The sequence below is a fragment of the Rutilus rutilus genome (assembly GCF_951802725.1).
Source record: "Rutilus rutilus genome assembly, chromosome: 17".
Lineage (NCBI taxonomy): Eukaryota > Metazoa > Chordata > Actinopteri > Cypriniformes > Leuciscidae > Rutilus > Rutilus rutilus.
The window spans coordinates 36,842,119-36,864,647 of NC_140230.1; the positions used below are offsets into that span (position 1 = coordinate 36,842,119).

General features: G+C 35.1%; 2 protein-coding genes across 3 annotated transcripts in view; one reads left to right on the forward strand and one right to left on the reverse strand.

The window, feature by feature from the left end:
- azi2 (5-azacytidine induced 2) lies at positions 1-16,572 on the forward strand. 2 transcript variants are annotated; one of them, XM_084385495.1, is made up of 8 exons: positions 1-147; positions 2,188-2,407; positions 4,841-4,957; positions 5,517-5,616; positions 5,919-6,058; positions 9,641-9,702; positions 10,283-10,404; positions 15,827-16,572. In XM_084385495.1, the coding sequence occupies exons 2-8, from the start codon at positions 2,195-2,197 to the stop codon at positions 16,138-16,140; spliced, it is 1,068 nt and encodes a 355-aa protein (XP_084241621.1). In that variant the 5' UTR covers positions 1-147; positions 2,188-2,194; the 3' UTR covers positions 16,141-16,572. The 2 variants fall into 2 exon arrangements, with proteins under 2 accessions (XP_084241621.1, XP_084241622.1); XM_084385496.1 differs by having other exon boundaries at positions 11-147; positions 5,520-5,616; positions 15,827-16,571.
- Positions 16,573-19,477: 2,905 nt separating this feature from the next.
- Positions 19,478-22,529, reverse strand: part of cmc1 (C-x(9)-C motif containing 1) — a 9,985-nt gene continuing 6,933 nt past the window's right edge. Inside the window, exons 3-4 of the mRNA XM_084385514.1 lie at positions 21,218-21,308; positions 19,478-20,001 (exon numbers count right to left, since the gene is read on the reverse strand). Coding sequence (XP_084241640.1) covers positions 19,881-20,001; positions 21,218-21,308 — 212 coding nt within the window. The 3' untranslated portion in view covers positions 19,478-19,880. The remainder of the gene's footprint in view (positions 20,002-21,217; positions 21,309-22,529) is intronic.

Here is a 22,529-nt window from a genome sequence, read left to right on the forward strand (position 1 = left end):
AGCAGAGAGAGAAACACTTCCTGGAGAGTGTTTGTGCTGCTGCTGGTTTATCTGCCTGCGTGTGTTTGTGTGTTTGCTGGTTCTTAAATCTCGTGTTTTTCTTGTTTATCATGGTTGATATCTGCTGTCCGAACTGACTGCTGTCTGGTGAGTCCTGCTCGTGTTCTGTCTGTGGTGTGTTTGACAGGAAACAGCAGCTGATGAATGTAAACACGCCAGTCTGACAGATGAAGCTCTTCACTCACAGACGCTTTGATTCTCCGCGCATTATAAACATATTTAATGTAATGCGTTTTTATTTTCATCTACTTTGTTTTATTCCGAACTGTCGCTTGTTTTCGTGTTTATTCAGAGCTGCTGCTTTCTGTTTCAGTTTGACAGAAATCATCTGTATAATAAAAGCCCCGTCATTTTGACACTTTATTCATATTTTATTATTAATATGAATATGAAGATGTTTTGTAATGTTATGATATATTACAGCATGTGATGTATTTAGTAATATTATATGTCATCATTGGTTTCACTTTAGCGGTACTATGTTAAATATTGTAGCATTTATATTATTAAAATATTATACAATTTCTCACATATTTCAGTATTTTTATTATAGACTATATTTAAAAGATGTCAAATCATTTGTTACAGCCAGCGATGTACCAAACATATTATTATTATTGTATTATCATAGCATTATTAATGTAGAATTCATGTACAAATTATTATGTTTATAATTGTTTAAATATTATATTATTTATTATTATTATTATTATTATTATTAATACTCTTTGTGGTTATTATAACATAATAAACATTATATTACATTAAGTATTATTAATGTTGTATTATATATTAAGTTGTTGAGTTATTAAATCATGATTACTATTATATTAACCAATTATTAAATAATATTGTATAATAATATTGTATTTGTGTATTAAATAATAAAATGACTAAACAATTATAATATTAAGCTAATACATAATATTATATTAAATTGAGAACTATTATTATTATATTCATTTAAGAACTATTATTTTAATAAATAAATAATTATTATTTAATGAGGTTTTTAATGATTACAGTTGTTATTCAATTCTTAAATATATAATATATTTAATATTATATAATATATATTATGAAAATTGTAAATCTTATATTATTAGGTTGCTCAATTATTAAATATATATTTTAATTATTAACAATCATAAAATTATTATATTAATAAAAAACATATTAAATTAAGTATTTTTATATTATGAAAATTATTACTATTATTGTATTATTACATTATTAAATAATTAAAGTATTACATATTTTTATGTTGTTGAATTTATTAAATAATAATACTTATTATTATTATTATATTAAATATTACTAGTAAAATATTATATAATAATACTAAAATACAGTTAAAATATAGTTATATAATTAAGGCATGTTTTCCACACTGTTTCTCAGTAAATGAAAACAAGGAATTGTGGTATTTTTTATTATTTATTAAACAATACATAATCATAAATGACAATAATTATACAAATATATTTGTACTAAAGCAGAAGAAATGACACATTGACACTGTGATGATGTAAACAAATCATTGACTCATTGACTCTTTATAAATTAATAATTTTCTGTGCATTAAATGTATAATAGTACAAATAATTATTAATATAGTGTATCAACATCAGCCACACACATATATATAGATATACAGTCAAACTAAAAATTATTCACCAGATATAATGTTTTGATATTGTTCCACTAGTGTGATCAGGACACTATAGTTCAGTAATGTAAGTGAGGAGAGCAGAATAAAGTAAACTGTGATATATTATACCCAATAACTCTTCATACACTTTGAGCTGTCTTTTACACACAGACTGAACACAATGAAGCATTGCTTGGTGATTGGTTGAGCTAAACTGGTATTATCTAATTGTGTAGTTAAATTTAACAGCTGACAGATATTCAACATAATTCATGTGTGAGACAGTCTAACAGAAGGACGGACAAAACCAGTCAAATATCACCTGAGTTCTGCTCATATTTTATTACAGTTTTCTAAACTATAGCGAATAAACTGATGATGTGAGAAATGTTGAAGGAGTCTGAATACATGTTGGTTTGACTGTATGTGTGTGTGTGTGTGTGTGTGTGTGTGTGTGTGTGTGTGTGTGTGTGCAGCTGTGGTATGGAGTCTCCGGTGGTGGACGATGACATCTGTATCCTGAAGCATGAGGCGTACGGGCCGCCCGAGAGCCCGGTGTGTGTGTGTGCCGGAGACGAGTCTGTGGCGTCGCACTTCGCTCTCGTCACGGCGTACGAGGACATCAAGAAGAGGCTGAGAGACACGGAGAGAGAGAACGGACTCCTGAGGAGGAGAGTCAAACAGCTGGAGGACAAGGTGTGACACACAGACACACACACACACACACACACACACACACACACACACACACACACACACTCAAACACACACACACAGAGAGAGAGAACGGGCTCCAGAGGAGGAGAGTCAAACAGCTGGAGGACAAGGTGTGACACACACACACACACTCAAACACACACACAGACACACAGAGAGAGAGAGAGAACGGGCTCCTGAGGAGGAGAGTCAAACAGCTGGAGGACAAGGTGTGACACACACACACACACACACACACACACACACACAGAGAGAGAGAACGGGCTCCTGAGGAGGAGAGTCAAACAGCTGGAGGACAAGGTGTGACACACACACACACACACTCAAACACACACACACACTCAAACACACACACACACACACACACACACACACACACACAGAGAGAGAGAACGGGCTCCTGAGGAGGAGAGTCAAACAGCTGGAGGACAAGGTGTGACACACACACACACACACACTCACTCACTCACTCACTCATACACACACTCACTCACGTTACATGCGTTACATTACTCCTGTATTACTTTTGAGTTACCTTCACCAAAATAACTACAGAAGTAGAACTTAACATTCTAGAATAGGGCAGATCGCGACACTCAGATCCACGACCCCGTGTCGGTGTGAGAAGCAGAATCACACCCCTTCCAAAACCCCCAGAGTTATCCTCCCCGTCCAGATCCAGTGCTGCCACATCTTTACATTACTATTAGTATTATTTGAAGTTAACATTATAAAATACGTAGACCTACACCACAAAACTAGTTGAGGATAAACTCTTTCAGATTGGGTAATTCCAGCGTTATGGACGTGACATTTGCAGTCAAAACTTGAAATATAAACTCTCAGAAAATGCATTTAATACCAATATATTCAAACGTCTGTTTATACATCCATACTCCCTTAATAAAGGAGTCCCGACATTAGAAAGATATCAGTCTATGCATGCGTTTTATATTTAATATGAGGGAAATAGACATGCGTGACACAAACAAATCTTTAACTTTTAAGTGGCAAAATATTTTTGAGTACTTCTGTGAATTACACTGCGCAAACCAGAAGTACTACACCCACCGGATGAAGAAGGGTCGGCCTCCACAGAACACAACATATTCATTTTATTACATTTTTCGTGTTCGCACTTATGAGGAAAAAACAATGTTACGGTCGTGTCAGTTCTCCGTTACGCACGTGATCCTCTCTGAAAGCGGCACTAAAGACTGTAAAACTGTCACAGAGACCTCAAGCAGAAGCACAAAGCCTGTCTTTAAAGTCAATTTCGTTTTGTATTAATTGTATCTTAATTTTAATCAATGTTTCACCAACCAATTGCCTGGATTTAATAAAGTAAATATAGTAGACGAGATAATCAGGACACGAAGACATGGAGAACCGAAACTCAGCGCCTACTCGCCTCACAGAAATGTCTACTTTTAAACAGAACAATTAAAAACGAGAGAAAGCATGCTCTCTGCTTATGTCATCCGTATGAAATGTGCATTTCTCTCTGGCGCGTTCACTACTGCGAAGATCACGAGTCAGCATCGTCAACTTCATCTTTGCAGCCGACACTGACACAGAAAACACTTGTTTATTAATAAACAATTAAAATGTCTCCTTGCTATATTTGACATATTCATAATCATAACTTTTGCCGGTTCTTTGTGACAGCCTTTAGGTGCTTTTATTGGCAGCGCCACCCTTACATGTTACATGAACCGCATCAATAACATGATTGGGTGATGAAAACATGATGAAAAACACCGCCTAAACATCGCCTAACTGGTTAGAGAGAAAACACAGAACAAACAGAGTAATGCATACATCCATCTCGCGAATGTACCGTCTTCTTCTACCATATTCTCCCATTAGCCGCTTTTCCTCTGGCCAGCGCGAGCACAGAGACCGAGATCATGCCTCAAGGCTCTCCTGCAAAGCCTGCCCTAAACACGCCGTCACTGGACTGGCACACAATACAAAGCTACACCAGCAAGAGGGAGAAGAATGAAATAAATCGTCATACAAATATATCAGAAGCTGTCATTTAGTCGTTATTTACACACTCCACACGCGGCTACTGACTGGCCACCAACAGGTAATGACTTACTTGCATTTTTCATTCGCTAATGTCTCGCGGTCTTGCTGTTTTTCCCCCCGTTTTTTTTTTACAATTAAATTTTGGCCTAAAAGTGTGTTGTAACTGAACATGTACCGAGTGAAATATTACTGAAAATTGATTAGTAATGCCTTACACTACTGCGTTACAGCAAAAAGTAATATGTTACTGTAATGCATTACTTTTGTACCGCGTGACTCCCAACACGGCTCTTTACTCAGTGTGTCACTGTGTTTGTGTGTAATAACCACAGCAGAGACTCTGGATCTCATATTGTTCGACTCTTCATGTTTGCGCAGCATTTCCGCCCGGAAGCGCCTCCGTCTGAAGGGCCTCAGTACATGAACCAGGCCTTCAGCGCGTACCGTGGCATCTACATCGAGAAGGAGGACCTGCAGCTCGAGCTCAACAAACTGGTACGGTAACCCCCATGATGCAACAGAAACTTACATGAGAAATCTAACATTTCTTCTTTTCTGTTCCACCGAAGAAAGAAAGTCATGAGGGTTTGAATGAGGGCGACTCTCACACACACACACACACACACACACTCACACTCACACAGACACACACACTCTCACACACACACACACACACACACACACACACACACACACACACACACACACACACTCACACTCACACAGACACACACACTCACACACACACACACACACACACACACACACACACACACACACACACACACACACACTCACACTCACACAGACACACACACACTCACACACACACACACACACTCACAGCCGTTGCGATATGCATATATGTATACATTTGCGATATTTCGATCATTTCGATGTATTGTACAGCCCTATATGCATGGATCAGAAATTGAAAGTATACAAAGTACAGTTAACAGATCGTAGTGTAAATAAATGAGTCTTGAGATCAGTTTTGAATAAGTAAAGGTAAACGTGTGTGTGTGTGTGTGTGTGTGTGTGTGTTTTCCTCCAGAAGAAGGAGAGAGTGGATGTGGAGCGTGTTCTGACGGAGCAGCTTCAGGCCCGAGAGCTGGAGATCCTGCAGCTCAAGTCCGAGATGGAGACGAGCCAAGGTGACGTCAGCTGATAAACACACTGATATACCTCTGATGATGTGTGAGATACGCTGACATCAGCTGATAAACACACTGATATACCTCTGATGATGTGTGAGATACGCTGACATCAGCTTATACACACACTAATATTGTCACAAACGGCAATAATTCTCCAAATATATTTTGACTAAATATAAAAATGACACATTGAGGCTGTGAATCATTGAATCCCAGTATATCATGAATGATCATTATCACTCTTGCATTGAGTATTGTGTTGCATCAAGCTTCTCGTGTGTGTGTGTGTGTGTGTTCAGTGATGAGGAGTCTGACGGACACAGCAGATCACTGGCCGGACCGTCACACCAGTGAGATGAAGATCCAGTCTCTGCAGGAGCGTCTGGAACGCGTACAGCTGGAGAACGACTCTCTTCACGAGCTCTGCAGGGCCGGTCAGGTGCGGCTCGACCTCATCACACCTCAGAGTCACTCTACGCTGAAATCAAAGCATGAATATGATAGCCTTAAAGGGCTCATCGGATGCAAAATTCACTTTTATAAGGTGTTTGCGTATAAATGTGTCTGCAGTGTGTGGACACAACCACTATACAATGAAAACAATTCTTTCACTCTTAAACTCAGAATTCTGAGAAAAAGTAAAAATGTTACCAGCGTCCAGTTCGCGCGATTGACACGAATTAAGCGTCCGGCGCGATACGCGTGACTCATTTTATTCTGTGCTTTTTGTGCATTCACGAATTAATGCTCGATCAACATCAGCCATCGTGCAAACAGACAAGCGGATTTCGCTTCAAACTTTTGCTATTTACGCGCGTCAATTTCGCTCTGGACACGCGAATGGATTCAAAATGTTCAAGCGTCCAACTAGACGCGGTAGACGCGATTTTGACGCTTTATTCGTGTTGGTGTGAACGCAGCATAAACACTCAATAATCAAGCCGTTTGGATTTTCTAAGCAATATGATGTCATAATGCTCATGCTCCGCCCACAACCACTGATGGACTGTCCCGTATTAGCATATTTCCCCGTATTAGCATATTTCCGCCCTCAAGGCATCACTTTAGTGTCTTGTGTTGACACCCCCATAGAAGGGAGAGCAGTTGCTCATCATCATTTAAAGAGACATGCACCTCATCATCATTTAAAGAGACATGCACTTCATCATCATTTAAAGAGACATGCACCTCATTATCATTTAAAGAGACATGCACCTCATTATCATTTAAAGAGACATGCACTTCATCATCATTTAAAGAGACATGCACTTCATCATCATTTAAAGAGACATGCACCTCATCATCATTTAAAGAGACATGCAGCTCATCATCATTTAAAGAGACATGCACCTCATCATCATTTAAAGAGACATGCAGCTCATCATCATTTAAAGAGACATGCACTTCATCATCATTTAAAGAGACATGCACCTCATTATCATTTAAAGAGACATGCACTTCATCATCATTTAAAGAGACATGCACTTCATCATCATTTAAAGAGACATGCACCTCATCATCATTTAAAGAGACATGCACCTCATCATCATTTAAAGAGACATGCACCTCATCATCATTTAAAGAGACATGCACTTCATCATCATTTAAAGAGACATGCACCTCATCATCATTTAAAGAGACATGCACTTCATCATCATTTAAAGAGACATGCACCTCATTATCATTTAAAGAGACATGCACCTCATCATCATTTAAAGAGACATGCACCTCATCATCATTTAAAGAGACATGCACCTCATCATCATTTAAAGAGACATGCAGCTCATCATCATTTAAAGAGACATGCAGCTCATCATCATTTAAAGAGACATGCACCTCATCATCATTTAAAGAGACATGCAGCTCATCATCATTTAAAGAGACATGCAGCTCATCATCATTTAAAGAGACATGCACCTCATCATCATTTAAAGAGACATGCAGCTCATCATCATTTAAAGAGACATGCACCTCATCATCATTTAAAGAGACATGCACCTCATCATCATTTAAAGAGACATGCACCTCATCATCATTTAAAGAGACATGCAGCTCATCATCATTTAAAGAGACATGCAGCTCATCATCATTTAAAGAGACATGCAGCTCATCATCATTTAAAGAGACATGCAGCTCATCATCATTTAAAGAGACATGCACCTCATCATCATTTAAAGAGACATGCAGCTCATCATCATTTAAAGAGACATGCAGCTCATCATCATTTAAAGAGACATGCAGCTCATCATCATTTAAAGAGACATGCAGCTCATCATCATTTAAAGAGACATGCAGCTCATCATCATTTAAAGAGACATGCAGCTCATCATCATTTAAAGAGACATGCAGCTCATCATCATTTAAAGAGACATGCAGCTCATCATCATTTAAAGAGACATGCAGCTCATCATCATTTAAAGAGACATGCAGCTCATCATCATTTAAAGAGACATGCACTTCATCATCATTTAAAGAGACATGCAGCTCATCATCATTTAAAGAGACATGCAGCTCATCATCATTTAAAGAGACATGCAGCTCATCATCATTTAAAGAGACATGCAGCTCATCATCATTTAAAGAGACATGCAGCTCATCATCATTTAAAGAGACATGCAGCTCATCATCATTTAAAGAGACATGCAGCTCATCATCATTTAAAGAGACATGCAGCTCATCATCATTTAAAGAGACATGCACCTCATCATCATTTAAAGAGACATGCACCTCATCATCATTTAAAGAGACATGCAGCTCATCATCATTTAAAGAGACATGCAGCTCATCATCATTTAAAGAGACATGCAGCTCATCATCATTTAAAGAGACATGCAGCTCATCATCATTTAAAGAGACATGCAGCTCATCATCATTTAAAGAGACATGCAGCTCATCATCATTTAAAGAGACATGCACCAAAACGGGTCGCTGTGAACAGAGCTGTTTTTTTGAGGAGGTAAAAAGGCTGTTGTTTTACACAATCATTGAGGAATTTTAACCAAAGTATGTTACAAACTTTACATGAAGAATCACACCAACTTGTGGAAAATGGGCATCCGATGACTCCTTTAAGGTTATGAATAAGCTGGTGTGTTCCAAAACAATGACAAAATTCGCATTTAGGAGATATAAACATTCAAAACGTACAGTCTCTCACTTCTGCTAAAACCGATCAGGGATTTTTATGACGTCACCGCTTCTCAGCACATCTTCTGTCCAATCAAATGCTCTCTAGAATCTGAAGCTCCGCCCCCATGCTATAAACACCACTGAAGCGACCATTGACACGTCACAGAGCTATATATATATATATTATGTAAACACAAACTTTTATTTAGGATGCGATTAATCGTAATTATTTACCTTTAAAAAGTCCCTCTTGAAGAAACAATATGATGAGTAACTTGAGGAAGGCTAGTCAGACTAGATCTGTGTCATGCAACATCAACAGTTCGTCTCATCATCATGAGCCTTCTGATTTAAAGTGCCATTCCTGTTTGAGAGGAGTGTCACATGCAGAAATTAATTCCAAAGCTTATATGTATAGCTCATATAATATACAAAATTATTAATACAATTATTTTTCATAATATCCATATATATGTATTTTGCATATATTTGTTTATAAATATATATTTATATATTCTTCGTTGAGGCATGTCATATACTGAATATGTAGCTTATATATATATATATTGTTATTTTGTTGAGTTATTAAATGATTACTGTTATAACATTAAATATATTTTTAATTATTAACCATTTTAATATTATTACATTAATAAATATGATTATTTATATTAAGTATTTTTATATTATGAAAATTATAAATTTTATTACATTATTAAAGTATTAAATATTGTTGAATTATTAAATTATATTATTAAAAGTGTATATTTATATATACTTTTAATATATAAATACTTTTACATACTTTTGTATATATATTATTTTATTATAAGTGTATATATATTATATGTATAGTCTGTGCGTGTCATTCATGATGTTCTTCTTGTCACAGAATTCCTCTGAAAAGTGTGTAGATCATGATGATCAGTCCCTTGAAACAATGACAGACTTCAGGTATTTATGATTTTCTTTCGTGTGTGTGTGTTTGTGTGTGTGTGTCCACTAGAGGGCGTGAGTGTAACAGCTGTAAGATGGACCAATGAAAGTACATTTAGAAAACTGAACACATTATATTTTCACTGATGTAAATCAAGGGACAGGTTCCCACAGTTATGAAAAATATCAGGAAATATTAAAAACTTCTATATTTTTTTGGAAGTTTTATAGTGAAGACACATTTCTCCTGTTGCTCAAATATTTTGTATGTCGAGTAAAACCTGTGTGCCAGAAGGGATGTGTCATGATGGTCTACTAGTTTACTTTATTTACTTTTAGTTTTGATATTATATCTTTGACAGTTTTGCACAGTAAATCTCCTGCCACTGCAGATATTCACACATGCAACGTAAAAATGCATGAAAGCATAATTGATAAAAACAATGATGGCATGTAAATGTAAATGTAAATCTCTCAGGAAGTTTTCATCTTTAAATTCATTCTCTTTGAAACTCTTGCCACTGCACATTTTCACACATGCAACTTGAAGGCATAATTGATCATTTGTGATGTATATGTGTGTGTGTGTTGTGTTTAGGAGGATGGCCATCTCTCAGTCATATCAGGACGTTCTCAGTGAAGTGTCCCGTTTGCGCTCAGTGGTTCGGTCTCAGTCAGAACTGATGAAGAAGCTGAGAGAGAGACCAGTGCTCAGAAGAGGTGAGTGTGTAAGATTCAGCTTATTAGCTATAAACAGATTTAAAGGGATAGTTCTGTCTTCATTTACTCTCCCTCGTGACCGTCCAACACTTATTTTATTATTATTATAGTGTTATTTTATTTTACTTTCATTGTGTCGCTCTTTATGGAACCTTGTTTCCAACTTTCTGCCATGGAATAAAAATATAAAACTGGTCATTGCGATTTTTATTTTGAGCTAACCCTTACAATTGCAAGTTTATATCTCTCAATTGCAAGTATAAACTCATGATTGCATCTCGCAATTTTGACTTTTTTTCTTGTAAAAGCAAGTTTCCATCACACAATTTTGACCTTTTTGTAATACAGTTTTGCATCTCGCAATTTTCTTTTTTCTCAGAATTCTGAGTTTGTATCTCGCAATCCAGACTTTATTTTGTCAGAGCGAGTTCTCTCGCAATTTTGACTTTTTTCTCAGAATTCTGAGTTTAAATCTCGCAATTTTGACTTTTTTCTCAGAATTCTGAGTTTAAATCTCACAATTCAGACTTTTTTTTCATCAGAGCGAGTTTACACAATTCTCAAAATTTTGCCTTTTCTCAGAATTCTGAGTTTAAATCTCACAATTTTTACTTTTTCTCAGAATTCTGATTTAAAATCTCGCAATTTTTACTTTTTTCTCAGAATTCTGAGTTAAAATCGCGCAATTTTTACTTTTTCTCAGAGTTTGCATCTCACAATTCAGACTTTTTTTCGTCAGAGCAAGTTACACAATTCTCGCAATTTTTACTTTTTTCTCGGAATTCTGAGTTTAAATCTCGCAATTTTAAATTTTTTCGCAGAATTCTGAGTTTAAATCTCACAATTTTTTATTTTTTCGCAGAATTCTGAGTTTAAATCTCGCAATTTTAACTTTTTCTCAGAGTTTGCATCTCACAATTCAGACTTTTTTTCGTCAGAGCAAGTTACACAATTCTCGCAATTTTTACTTTTTTCTCGGAATTCTGAGTTTAAATCTCGCAATTTTTAATTTTTTCGCAGAATTCTGAGTTTAAATCTCACAATTTTTTATTTTTTCGCAGAATTCTGAGTTTAAATCTCGCAATTTTAACTTTTTCTCAGAGTTTGCATCTCACAATTCAGACTTTTTTTCGTCAGAGCAAGTTACACAATTCTCGCAATTTTTACTTTTTTCTCGGAATTCTGAGTTTAAATCTCGCAATTTTTAATTTTTTCGCAGAATTCTGAGTTTAAATCGCGCAATTTTTACTTTTTCTCAGAGTTTGCATCTCACAATTCAGACTTTTTTTCGTCAGCAAGTTACACAATTCTCGCAATTTTTACTTTTTTCTCGGAATTCTGAGTTTAAATCTCGCAATTTTTACTTTTTTCTTAGAATTCTGAGTTAAAATCGCGCAATTTTTACTTTTTCTCAGAGTTTGCATTTCACAATTCAGACTTTTTTTCGTCAGAGCAAGTTACACAATTCTCGCAATTTTTACTTTTTTCTCGGAATTCTGAGTTTAAATCTCGCAATTTTTAATTTTTTCGCAGAATTCTGAGTTTAAATCTCGCAATTTTTACTTTTTCTCCGAGTTTGCATCTCACAATTCAGACTTTTTTTCGTCAGAGCAAGTTACACAATTCTCGCAATTTTTACTTTTTTCTCGGAATTCTGAGTTTAAATCTCGCAATTTTTTAAAAAAAATTCTCGTAATTCTGAGTTTAAATCTCGCAATTTTTACTTTTTCTCAGAATTCTGAGTTTGCAATTCAGACTTTTTTTTGTCAGAGCAAATTTACACAATTCTCGCAATTTTTACTTTTTTCTCCGAATTCTGAGTTTTAATCTCGCAATTTTTACTTTTCTCAGAATTCTGAGTTTAAATCTGACCATTTCGACCTTTTTTTTTGTAATTGTGAGTTTACATCTCACAATTCAGACTATTCAGACACAATACTTTCCTCCAGATTCTGAGTTTATATCTTGCAATTGTGAGTTACAAAATAAGAATTATGAGTTAACATCCTGCAATTCTGAATTTTGGAAAAAGAAAAAGTGAGACACAAAGTTTTTATTCTGTGGCAGAAATAAGCTTCCATGGCCCTTCGTGTCCATTTGTGTTGCACAGTAAAAAGAAATAATAAAAAATCATTGCTGGAGCAACAGTAGATTAAGTAAATGATAACCTTTAAACACGAGAGATAATAAAATAATTATTGTCATTCTCATTTGTTATCTTCAGATCTCTTGATTTGAAGTCAGAATATGGAAAACAATAATCCATCTCACCCACAGCTTCCTGATGTGACTGTATCAGCGTTTACATTTATGCATTTGACAGATGCTTTTATACGAAGCGACTTACATTGCAGTCAAGCTACATTTGTTTCTTCAGTTTGTGAATCAAACCCTTGACCTTATATAACAGATACAAACAATAACAGACAGAAACACCTGCATTTATATAGCGCTTTGCACAATACAGGTTGATTTAAAGCAGCTCATTTCTAGGAATCGGTTCAAACTGTTTAAATGAATCAATTTAGAACTGATTCAGTCATTCAGATGTTCATGAAAGTCTCCTCTTTTTTTTATGTATTAAAATGTCTTAGTGAGAATTTGTTGCTATACTGGACATATAAATAAATGTTCAAGTTATTTGGGAGTAAATGCATGATATATACATATTAAAATGATGAAAAATGCCAGGATGATTTACAGGCGTACACCTTAAACATGAGCTATTAAACAGAAGTGTTTGGCACTTAGAGTAAGTGTGAATGTGGCCATTAGATAATCATTCCTACTGCCTGTCTGTATTAATTATGCATATCTATATCTAGTTAAATGAGATTGTGTCTGTCATTAAATGTGTAGATGCAGATCCTCAGTCCATCACATCCGGTCAGCTGTCAATCATCAGTCCTTTATATGATTTGACAGCATGTGTTGTTTGGTGGTGATCGTCGCTCTGGGTTCGTTAGTATTCCCTGTGTGTCGCAGAGGAAAAGCAAAAGGTGCAAATTAGAACGAGTGTTAAAAATGAGGAAGAGCTCCATGTTTACTTCAGCGAATCCGCGAGAGCCTGAGACGGCGGGTGTTGGGAAATATGTCTTTTTTTTATTTTAAGATATACCCCGTATATTCCTCTGAGAGATCAGCAACATAATCAGTTTTCAAATGAGCCCCTGGTTGTTTCTTTAGATGAGAACACAGAGAGCTAGTGAGCCGGAGGAATCGCGTCCCCTGAGGCGTGCGCGGACACTAATGCATGGCTTATTAATGTTGCGAGCTCAATGCCATCTGTGCGGGTAAAAATAGTGTTCGCACTCTGTGGTGATCTGGTTTCATTTCAAACTTTATGCCCAGGTGAGTCTCAATACAAACATGAACATCATTTCAGCCCTAAAAAATAAAAAGAAGAAATTGTATTTTACCTGAGAAAAATGAAGCCTGTTTCCATAAGTATATATATGTATGTAAATGTGTGTGTGTGTGTGTGTGTGTGTGTGTGTGTATATATATATATATATATATATATATATATATATATATATATAGAGAGAGAGAGAGAGAGAGAGAGAGAGAGAGAGAGAGAGAGAGAGAGAGAGAGAGAGAGAAAATAGAAAATATATGTTATATGTCAGGAGATAAATAAATTATATATGTATTCATAATGTATTTATATTTATATATGACTATATATATAATAAATTATGAATATATATATATATATCAGATATATATATATACCTATCTAAAAGAATATCTAAAAATATATTGACATATATTTATTATCTATTTTAATAATTTAATTTATCATATTATTTTTTTATTTATTTTTTAGTACATTTTATTGATTTGTTTATATATTCATAATCCATTTTATATATATATATATATATATATATATATATACTGTATATGCTTAATTTTTCCTTAGGTAAAATAGCATTTCTTTTTTTTTTATTCTGGGATGAAATGATGTTCATAAACTGTGTGAGACCCACTTGGGCATAAAGTTTGAGATCAAACCAAATATATATATATATACGGGTCAATGACGTGACGGGTCATTTTTTTGTCCAAAGGCCTTAATAATAATAATTATAAAAAAACAAATATATAACATCCAAAGTATGTAAGGTAGTACAACTTGATCTCTTTTACTGAATCCAAAATGTTTTAATTATATTTTACTACATATAAAGGTATTTTAAAGATTTTGAAGTGTCAAAAGGTCATTCGGTAAAACCGATATAGTAAATATTTAAATGGAATAATATTGTTTTTAATAACTAAAGGAACTACAATAATACAAATATAAAGCAGATAAGGCTCTTTTCCTCCTAACCCTGTGCAGTGGAGTGTTTAGAGTAAGTCCAATAAATGATTACATTTATGAGATCAGTGATCATTGTATTTAATATTTCTTCTGTGGTACACACTATACACTATCTCTACATCAATGTCAAATCAGTTTTTAACTTTCAAATCAGTGGTTAAAGCGAATGACTTTTTTGGTGACAAATTTTGTCCATCTTGTAAAAAATGATGAAAAACAGTGTTAATTGACTGTACAAACCACACAATCTTACTGTTAACACCTAGGTACACTAAAACATGGTTTCAAATATAGTTATATCTCCATTCTATTTTTTTACACCTTTAAAAACCTTATTCGTCAATGATCTATTTTAATAATTTATATATATAATAAAAAATAAAAAAAATATATATATATATATATTTTTTTTTTTTTTTTTTTTTATATTCATAATGCCTATGCAAGGCAAGTTTATTTATATAGCACATTTCATACACAATGGCAATTCAAAGTGCTTTACACAGAAGAAATTAAAATAATAAAAAGAAATAAGAATAATTAAAACAGTTTATAAAATAAAATACAGTACAGTACAGACAGTCGGAGGAACAGTGGCACAGTGCTCTCAGTAAATGCACAGCTGAACAGAAGTGTTGTGAGTCTGGATGTGAAAGTGACTGTAGGAGCACATCTGATCTCCTCTGGAAGATGGTCCAGCATAAGAGCTAAAGCGGACTCGCCATGCTTAGAGTGAACCCTTGGTATTTCTAGCTGATCTGATCCTGATGATCTGAGTGATCTGTTGGGTTTATATTCAGTGAGCATATCTGCAATGTATTGAGGTCCTAGGCCATTGAATGATTTATATACCAGTAATAATACTTTAAAATCAATCCTAAATGTAACTGGGAGCCAGTGTAAAGACCTGAGGACTGGTGTGAGGTGTTCATATGTTCTGGTTCTGCTCAGCGTTCTGTATGAGCTGACACTGTCTTATGGTGTCTTTGGGAAGGCCAGTGAGGAGTCCATTGTATGCGCATAATATTGCGCATAATATATATATATAGTGCTGAAGTGTGTGTGTTTCTGAGCCGTGTAATAACTGTGTTTCAGCTGCTTCAACTGTCCCAGTGCAGTGTCTGGACGACGTGGAGAAGAACCTCGACCGGACGCCTCGTCCTCCCAGCGCTCCTCCTCTTCCCTCCAGCTCACAGGACCTGAAGGAGAACAGCCTGACGGACCCGCTCTCCATCCCGCGGCCCGCTCCGCTGGGAAGCCCCGGTGTTCGGATCAATCCCTTACAGCGGATGAGCTCGCTGGACGACAGCTCCTGGTCCTTTCCCAGTACTCCCAGACCCAGTGATGCGCTCTTCTGGGACCAGTCCAAGGCCAAAACCCAGGCCAGCGATTGGACACAACCATACTGAGTCACAGTCACATGACACAGTCACATGACACCTGACCTGCCTTAACACGCCCCTCTCTGGATGATCAAAATACCTCGAGCGTCTGAGGAGCGGGAAACCAAAAGACCCGGAGCGTGTGTGTGTGTGTGTGTGTGTGTGTGTGTGTGTGTCCTCAACATATATCTGTGATTCCACTATATAACTCCTATAGGCTTCTGTTGATCTCCTGTGAACGGTGAACCATACTATACCTTCAGTGCATCATGTGTGTGTTATGATGAGTGTGTGAAGGGAAGGTGGAGTAGTCCAGCACTCCTCACACTGGAGGACGAGAGGTTTGTTTCTTTACCACATGCGATACTGCTGTTCAAACCCGTCGATCCAAATCAATCAAAGAAAATGTGTTTTAGTGTTTAGATTTAGTCAGTAAATGAGGGTGTTAATCTGTGGGGAACAGGTGTGTGTGTGTCGTTACTTCCCTTTAGACAGGGTCACACGAGCAACATGCCAATATCAGGGAAATTTTAGGATGGTATGTATGTATTTATGTATGTATGTTATATGTTGTATGTATGTATGTATGTATGTATGTATGGTATATATGTATGTTGTATGTATGGTATATATGTATGTTGTATGTATGTATGTAATGTATGCATGTTGTATGTATGTATGTATGGTGTATGTATGTATGTATGTATGTTATATGTTGTATGTATGTATGTATGTATGTATGTTGTATGTATGGTATATATATGTAAGTTGTATGTATGGTATATATGTATGTATGTATGTAATGTATGCATGTTGTATGCATGTATATATGTATGTATTTTACATGTTTGTATGTATGTATGTATGTATGTATGTATGCATGTATGGTATATATGTATGTTATATGTATTTTACATGTTTGTATGTATGTTGTATGTATGGGATATATATGTATGTATGTATGTATGTATGTATGTATGTTGTATGTATGTATGTTTGTATGTATGGTGTATATATATGTATGTATGTTGTATATATGTTGTATGTATGTATGTATGGTATGTATGTATGTATATATATATATATATGTGTGTGTGTGTATTATGTATGTATGTTGTATTTATGTATGGTGTATGTATGTATGTTTGTATGTATGGTATATATATGTATGTATGTTGTATGTATGTATGTATGTATGGTATGTGTGTATATATATATATAATATATATATATGGATGTATGATGGATGGATGTATGATGGATGTATGGATGATGGATGTATGTATGATGGATGTATGGATGATGGATGTATGTATGATGTATGTATGTATGTATGTATGTATGTATGTATGTATGTATGATGGATGTATGGATGATGGATGTATGTATGATGGATGTATGTATGTATATGTATGTATGATGTATGTATGGATGATGGATGTATGTATGTATGATGGATGGATGTATGGATGATGGATGAGTGTATGATGGATGTATGTTTGATGGATGTATGTATGATGGATGTATGGATGATGGATGTATGTATGTATATGTATGTATGATGGATGTGTGTGTGATGGATGTATGTATGATGGATGTATGGATGATGTATGTATGTATATGTATGTATGATGGATGTATGGATGATGGATGTGTGGATGATGTATGTATGTATGATGGATGTATGGATGATGGATGTATGGATGATGGATGTATTGATGATGGATGTATGGATGTGTGGATGATGGATGTATGTAGTATGGATGTATGTATGTATATGTATGTATGTATGATGGATGTATGTATGATGGATGTATGGATGATGGATGTATGGATGATGGATGTATGGATGATGGATGTATGGATGATGGATGTATGGATGATGGATGTATGGATGATGGATGTATGGATGATGGATATATGTAGTATGGATGTATGTATGGATGGTATATATGTATGTGTATGTATTTTACATGTGTATTTGTGTATGTATGTACATATGTTACATGTAAAATACATACACACAAACGTGTATTGATGTATGTATGCATGTATTGTATGATCATAAAATTTCCCTGATATTATATATTTAAATATATAAACTTATTTTTAGGGTTATTTTATATATATATATGTGATCTCTTGTGATCAGAAACTGATGTAGAAAGGCTGTTTAAAGTCGACGTGAAGCAAGCCATTTTACTTCTGTAATCTGACGCGTTTCTGAGAGAGAATCTCATCATCTCTGAAATCTGATTTATCTGATGATATCACAGACACAAAGAGGTTTCTCTCTCTGTAGAATAACACGCACTGATGAATCATTTCACCTTGACTTGTTTTACATAGTTTGTAAAAAATATATGGCCAAAATATAATGCTAAATTGAGACAAACTGTTGCCATAAAGGCATTAATAACGCCAGACGACGTCACAGTAAAATCACCGGAAGTCTCGAGACCAACTGCATTTTGTCTTGTTTAAAGAAACATACGTGAAGCACAAAGACGATAAAATATCTATTATATGTGTATAAAGATTACACTCCTTACAGGCTCGACTTTGACGAAAGAAACTGGTTGTCTTGTTTAAACGCTTGTAATGCATTCGCTAATTTGACTTAACTAACGAAAGCGTCACGTGACCACAATCTTCATCCGAGGGTTCGTGCTTCTGTGAAACGATTTCGACATTAATCATGTTCCGCTCGACTGCAACAGAAATGTGAACCAAAATGCAATGTACAGTAGATTATTTTTTAGGATTATCAATCCTGAAAAGTTTGTAAATATTCAATAAATGAATTCATGTGAACTTTTTTTTTTTTTGCTCAAGTCTGTGAAGATCATTAAAGAATGATCACTGTGGTGGGACTGCTTTTATTCATGGCTCTTTGATTATTGTAACTTTGCGTTTGAAGGATTAATGTTTATGACCCTCACCACCAACATACCACCCCCCATTTAAAGGGTTTCTGAGACTTTTATTCTGCTTTTATTCAGCAAGGACCCGTTAACTTGATCAAGAGACAGTTAAAACATTATAATCAAAGAAATGCAAACTTTTGTTCATCAAGGATTCATGGAAATGTAGCACAAGCATTTTCAACTAATAATAATCAAATCATAAATCATATTAGAGTGATTTGTGAAGGATCATGTGACACTGAAGACTGGAGTAATGATGCTGAACATTCAGCTTTGATCACAGGAATAAATTACACTTTACTCTATAATCACATAGAAAACTGTTCTTTAAATTATAAAAATATTTCACAATTTTTACTGTATTTCTGATAAAATAAATGCAGCTTTGATGAGCAGAAGAAACTTTCAGACACACAAAAAAAGCCTTAATTGAAACATTAACTGAAAACATTGTTTTATTATTAAAAGTATAACATTGTCACCAATTATTTACATTTTTTTTTTTTTTTTACTGGTGCTACAAACAATAAGACACTTCAAATGTTTGAAGCACAAACTAATTGAAAATCCACACAAACACAAGCTTCATGAATCACTCTGGATTGTATTTTAAAGCAAAGAAAGACAAAAGAACATTTGCGTCCGCTTGACGTGGCAGTAATTCCCCCGACGACACGCAGCCGATGCGAATCACAAACATTCTCTATGAATTTTTATTAGGCTTTTGGTGCTAGTGATGTTTCATAAGAGCTAATCATGAATATAAAGACCACAGATCCGTCAGAATCCCTCAAACGGCCGGGAATGCCTCCAGGACTGGTCGGACACACCGGCGCTGGTCTACATGCTGGTGGGAATCTTCTGCTTTCTGTCCCTGGCCGGAATCCCAGTCTGTTGAAACTCACGCTTCTCTCTCAGATACTCCTGTTTACACTCCTCGTAGAACGCCGGATCCTGATAACTGATGACAAACACTGATGAGTGCACAACACACACACACACACACACACACACACACACACAACACACACTCAAACGCATCCGCCATCTTACAATACGTGTAGTTCATACTTACTAATAGAACATCATTATACTAATATAATATTAATACAACAGTTAATGCATTAACATTAACAACGAGCAATACATTCATTGGTAACACTTTACAATAATGTTCATTAGTTAATGTATTAACTAACCATAATACAATACAGTATATGTTAATCTTTGTTAATGTTAACAGATGTTCATTGTTAGTTCACAGTGCATTAACTAATGTTAACAAGATTTTAATAAAGTATTAGTAAATGTTGAAATGAACATTAACAAAGATTAATACATTCTGTATACGTGCAGTTCATTATTAGTTCATGTTAACTAATGTAGTTAATTACTGTTCACTAAGGAATCTTATACAGTTAGTTCATGTCAGCTCAGGACTATTAGGCCTAAATATTAGATGCAACTTTTGATTTTAATAATGCATTTATGCATTAGTAAATGTTGAGAATGGATGCTTTCATTGTTAGTTGATGTTAACTAGAAAATTAAACATTTCGTTACTGAAATCATCTTGATATCAAGAATTTTATCGAACTGATCATGTTTTTGGGGAACAAATATCACTAATGTTTGAAATGTGAATATTGTTAAAGTGTTGAAGTGTCTCTGTACATTATGCAAAAATATGAATTTTTGTCTTTTAATGATACTATAATTTTTGCATTAAATGCATCAGTGTTTGCATCAACTTCAATAAGTTTGTCAAATATTTTAAAACATAAGTGTGATCAAGACTGGAGTAATGATGCTGAACGTTCAGCTTTGATCACAGGAATAAATTACACTTTACTATATATTCACATAGAAACAATATATATTACACTGGAATAATATTTCACTTTTTTACTGTATTTTTGATCAAATAAACGCAGTCTTGTGAGCAGAAGAGACTCTTTCAGACACATTAAAACACTGATATTTGATATTATTTGTATGATTACAAATAATACATTATGCAAAAATATTTTTTTTGCATGAATTTCAGCCTTTTAATTATCCTACAACTTTTGCATTAAATGTTGCATGTTTTATGGTCTCTGCTATTGATATATGACTCTTTTTCCCTCATAAATGCAGTGCATGTGTGATGAATACAGCAGAGACGTGGATCTTACTGGAGCGTCAGACACTCCTTCAGAGCCGCGTTCTCCTCTCGACACTTGAACACCATGAAGAACCCGGCGTCTTTACAGCAACGGTTGAACGCTGGAAACAGCAGAAGAAAAGCTTGAGTTAAGAGTCGTTTCTCTTACACACACACACACACACACACACACACACACACACACACACACACACACACACACACACACACACTCGAGCTTCATATTCCAGCACAGGTTTGGAGGAATATCAGTGTTTTAATGTGTCTGAAAGAGTCTCTTCTGCTCACAAGACTGAATTTATTTGATCAAAAATACAGTAAAAAAGTGAAATATTATTTTAATGTAATATATATTGTTTCTATGTGAATATACAGTAAAGTGTCATTTATTCCTGTGATCAAAGCTGAATGTTCAGCATCATTACTCCAGTCTTCAGTGTCACATGATCCTTCACAAATCACTCTAATATGAGGATTTGATGCTCAATTATTAAAAATGTAAAGAATGTTCTGGTGCATAATATTGTTGTGGGAAACATGATACATTTAATTTTTTATGATCATTTTATAAACATTATAAAAGTCACTTTATCAATCTGATGATCAAATAAACGCAGAAGAGACTCTTTCAGGAACCTTTAAAAATCTGAACTATTTCTAACTTTTGTCCAGCAGTGCAACAGCAAAACATGCGAAGTATCATTGACGTGTGTGTGTGTGTGTGGGTGTGTGTTGTGTGTGTGGGTGTGTGTTTGCTTTGATGCTCAGTCACACTCTGTGTTTGTTTGTGCTTCTCGACTGGAAACCCCCTGGTTTGCTCATGGATGATCTCACACCTCAGTGTGTGTGTGTGTGTGTGTGTGTGTGTGTGTGTGTGTGTGCACGACCTCACTGCACCTAAGCGCTTCTTAACTTCTGCTCTGACCACAGACTCAAGAACCGTCTTCGTTCTGCACAGCTTCAGGCCAGATGCTCTCGCCTCGACTCAGATCATAACTGATGCTATTAATATGTCGGTGGACTCTATATGATCAGCGCTCGTTATTCCAGCGCACATAATGCTCGTCTGTACAATCTTTCATCACTGTGAGAACTTGCTCCACCCGAGCTTATGTACGTAAACTAAGACTCAAACTGTTTTATGTAGGAAAAAATTCATACTAAATGAAAAACTAAAACTAAAACTAAACTAACATCAGCTGCTGGAAAACTCACTGAAATAAAATAATTAGCAAAAAGAAAAATTTGTTTTCGCAATTAATACACTGTTTTACTGTGGCGGAGAATCTGGCTTTCTACTGTAAGAAATAATTGTTGGTTTA

Bases quoted from the DNA above. Each gene is read 5' to 3' on its own strand.
- azi2 (XM_084385495.1), top strand. From the start codon at position 2,195: ATGGAGTCTCCGGTGGTGGACGATGACATCTGTATCCTGAAGCATGAG. The intron at 6,059-9,640 runs GTGCGGCTCGAC...TTCTTGTCACAG, and splicing joins AGCTCTGCAGGGCCGGTCAG to AATTCCTCTGAAAAGTGTGT. The intron at 9,703-10,282 runs GTATTTATGATT...TGTTGTGTTTAG, and splicing joins GAAACAATGACAGACTTCAG to GAGGATGGCCATCTCTCAGT.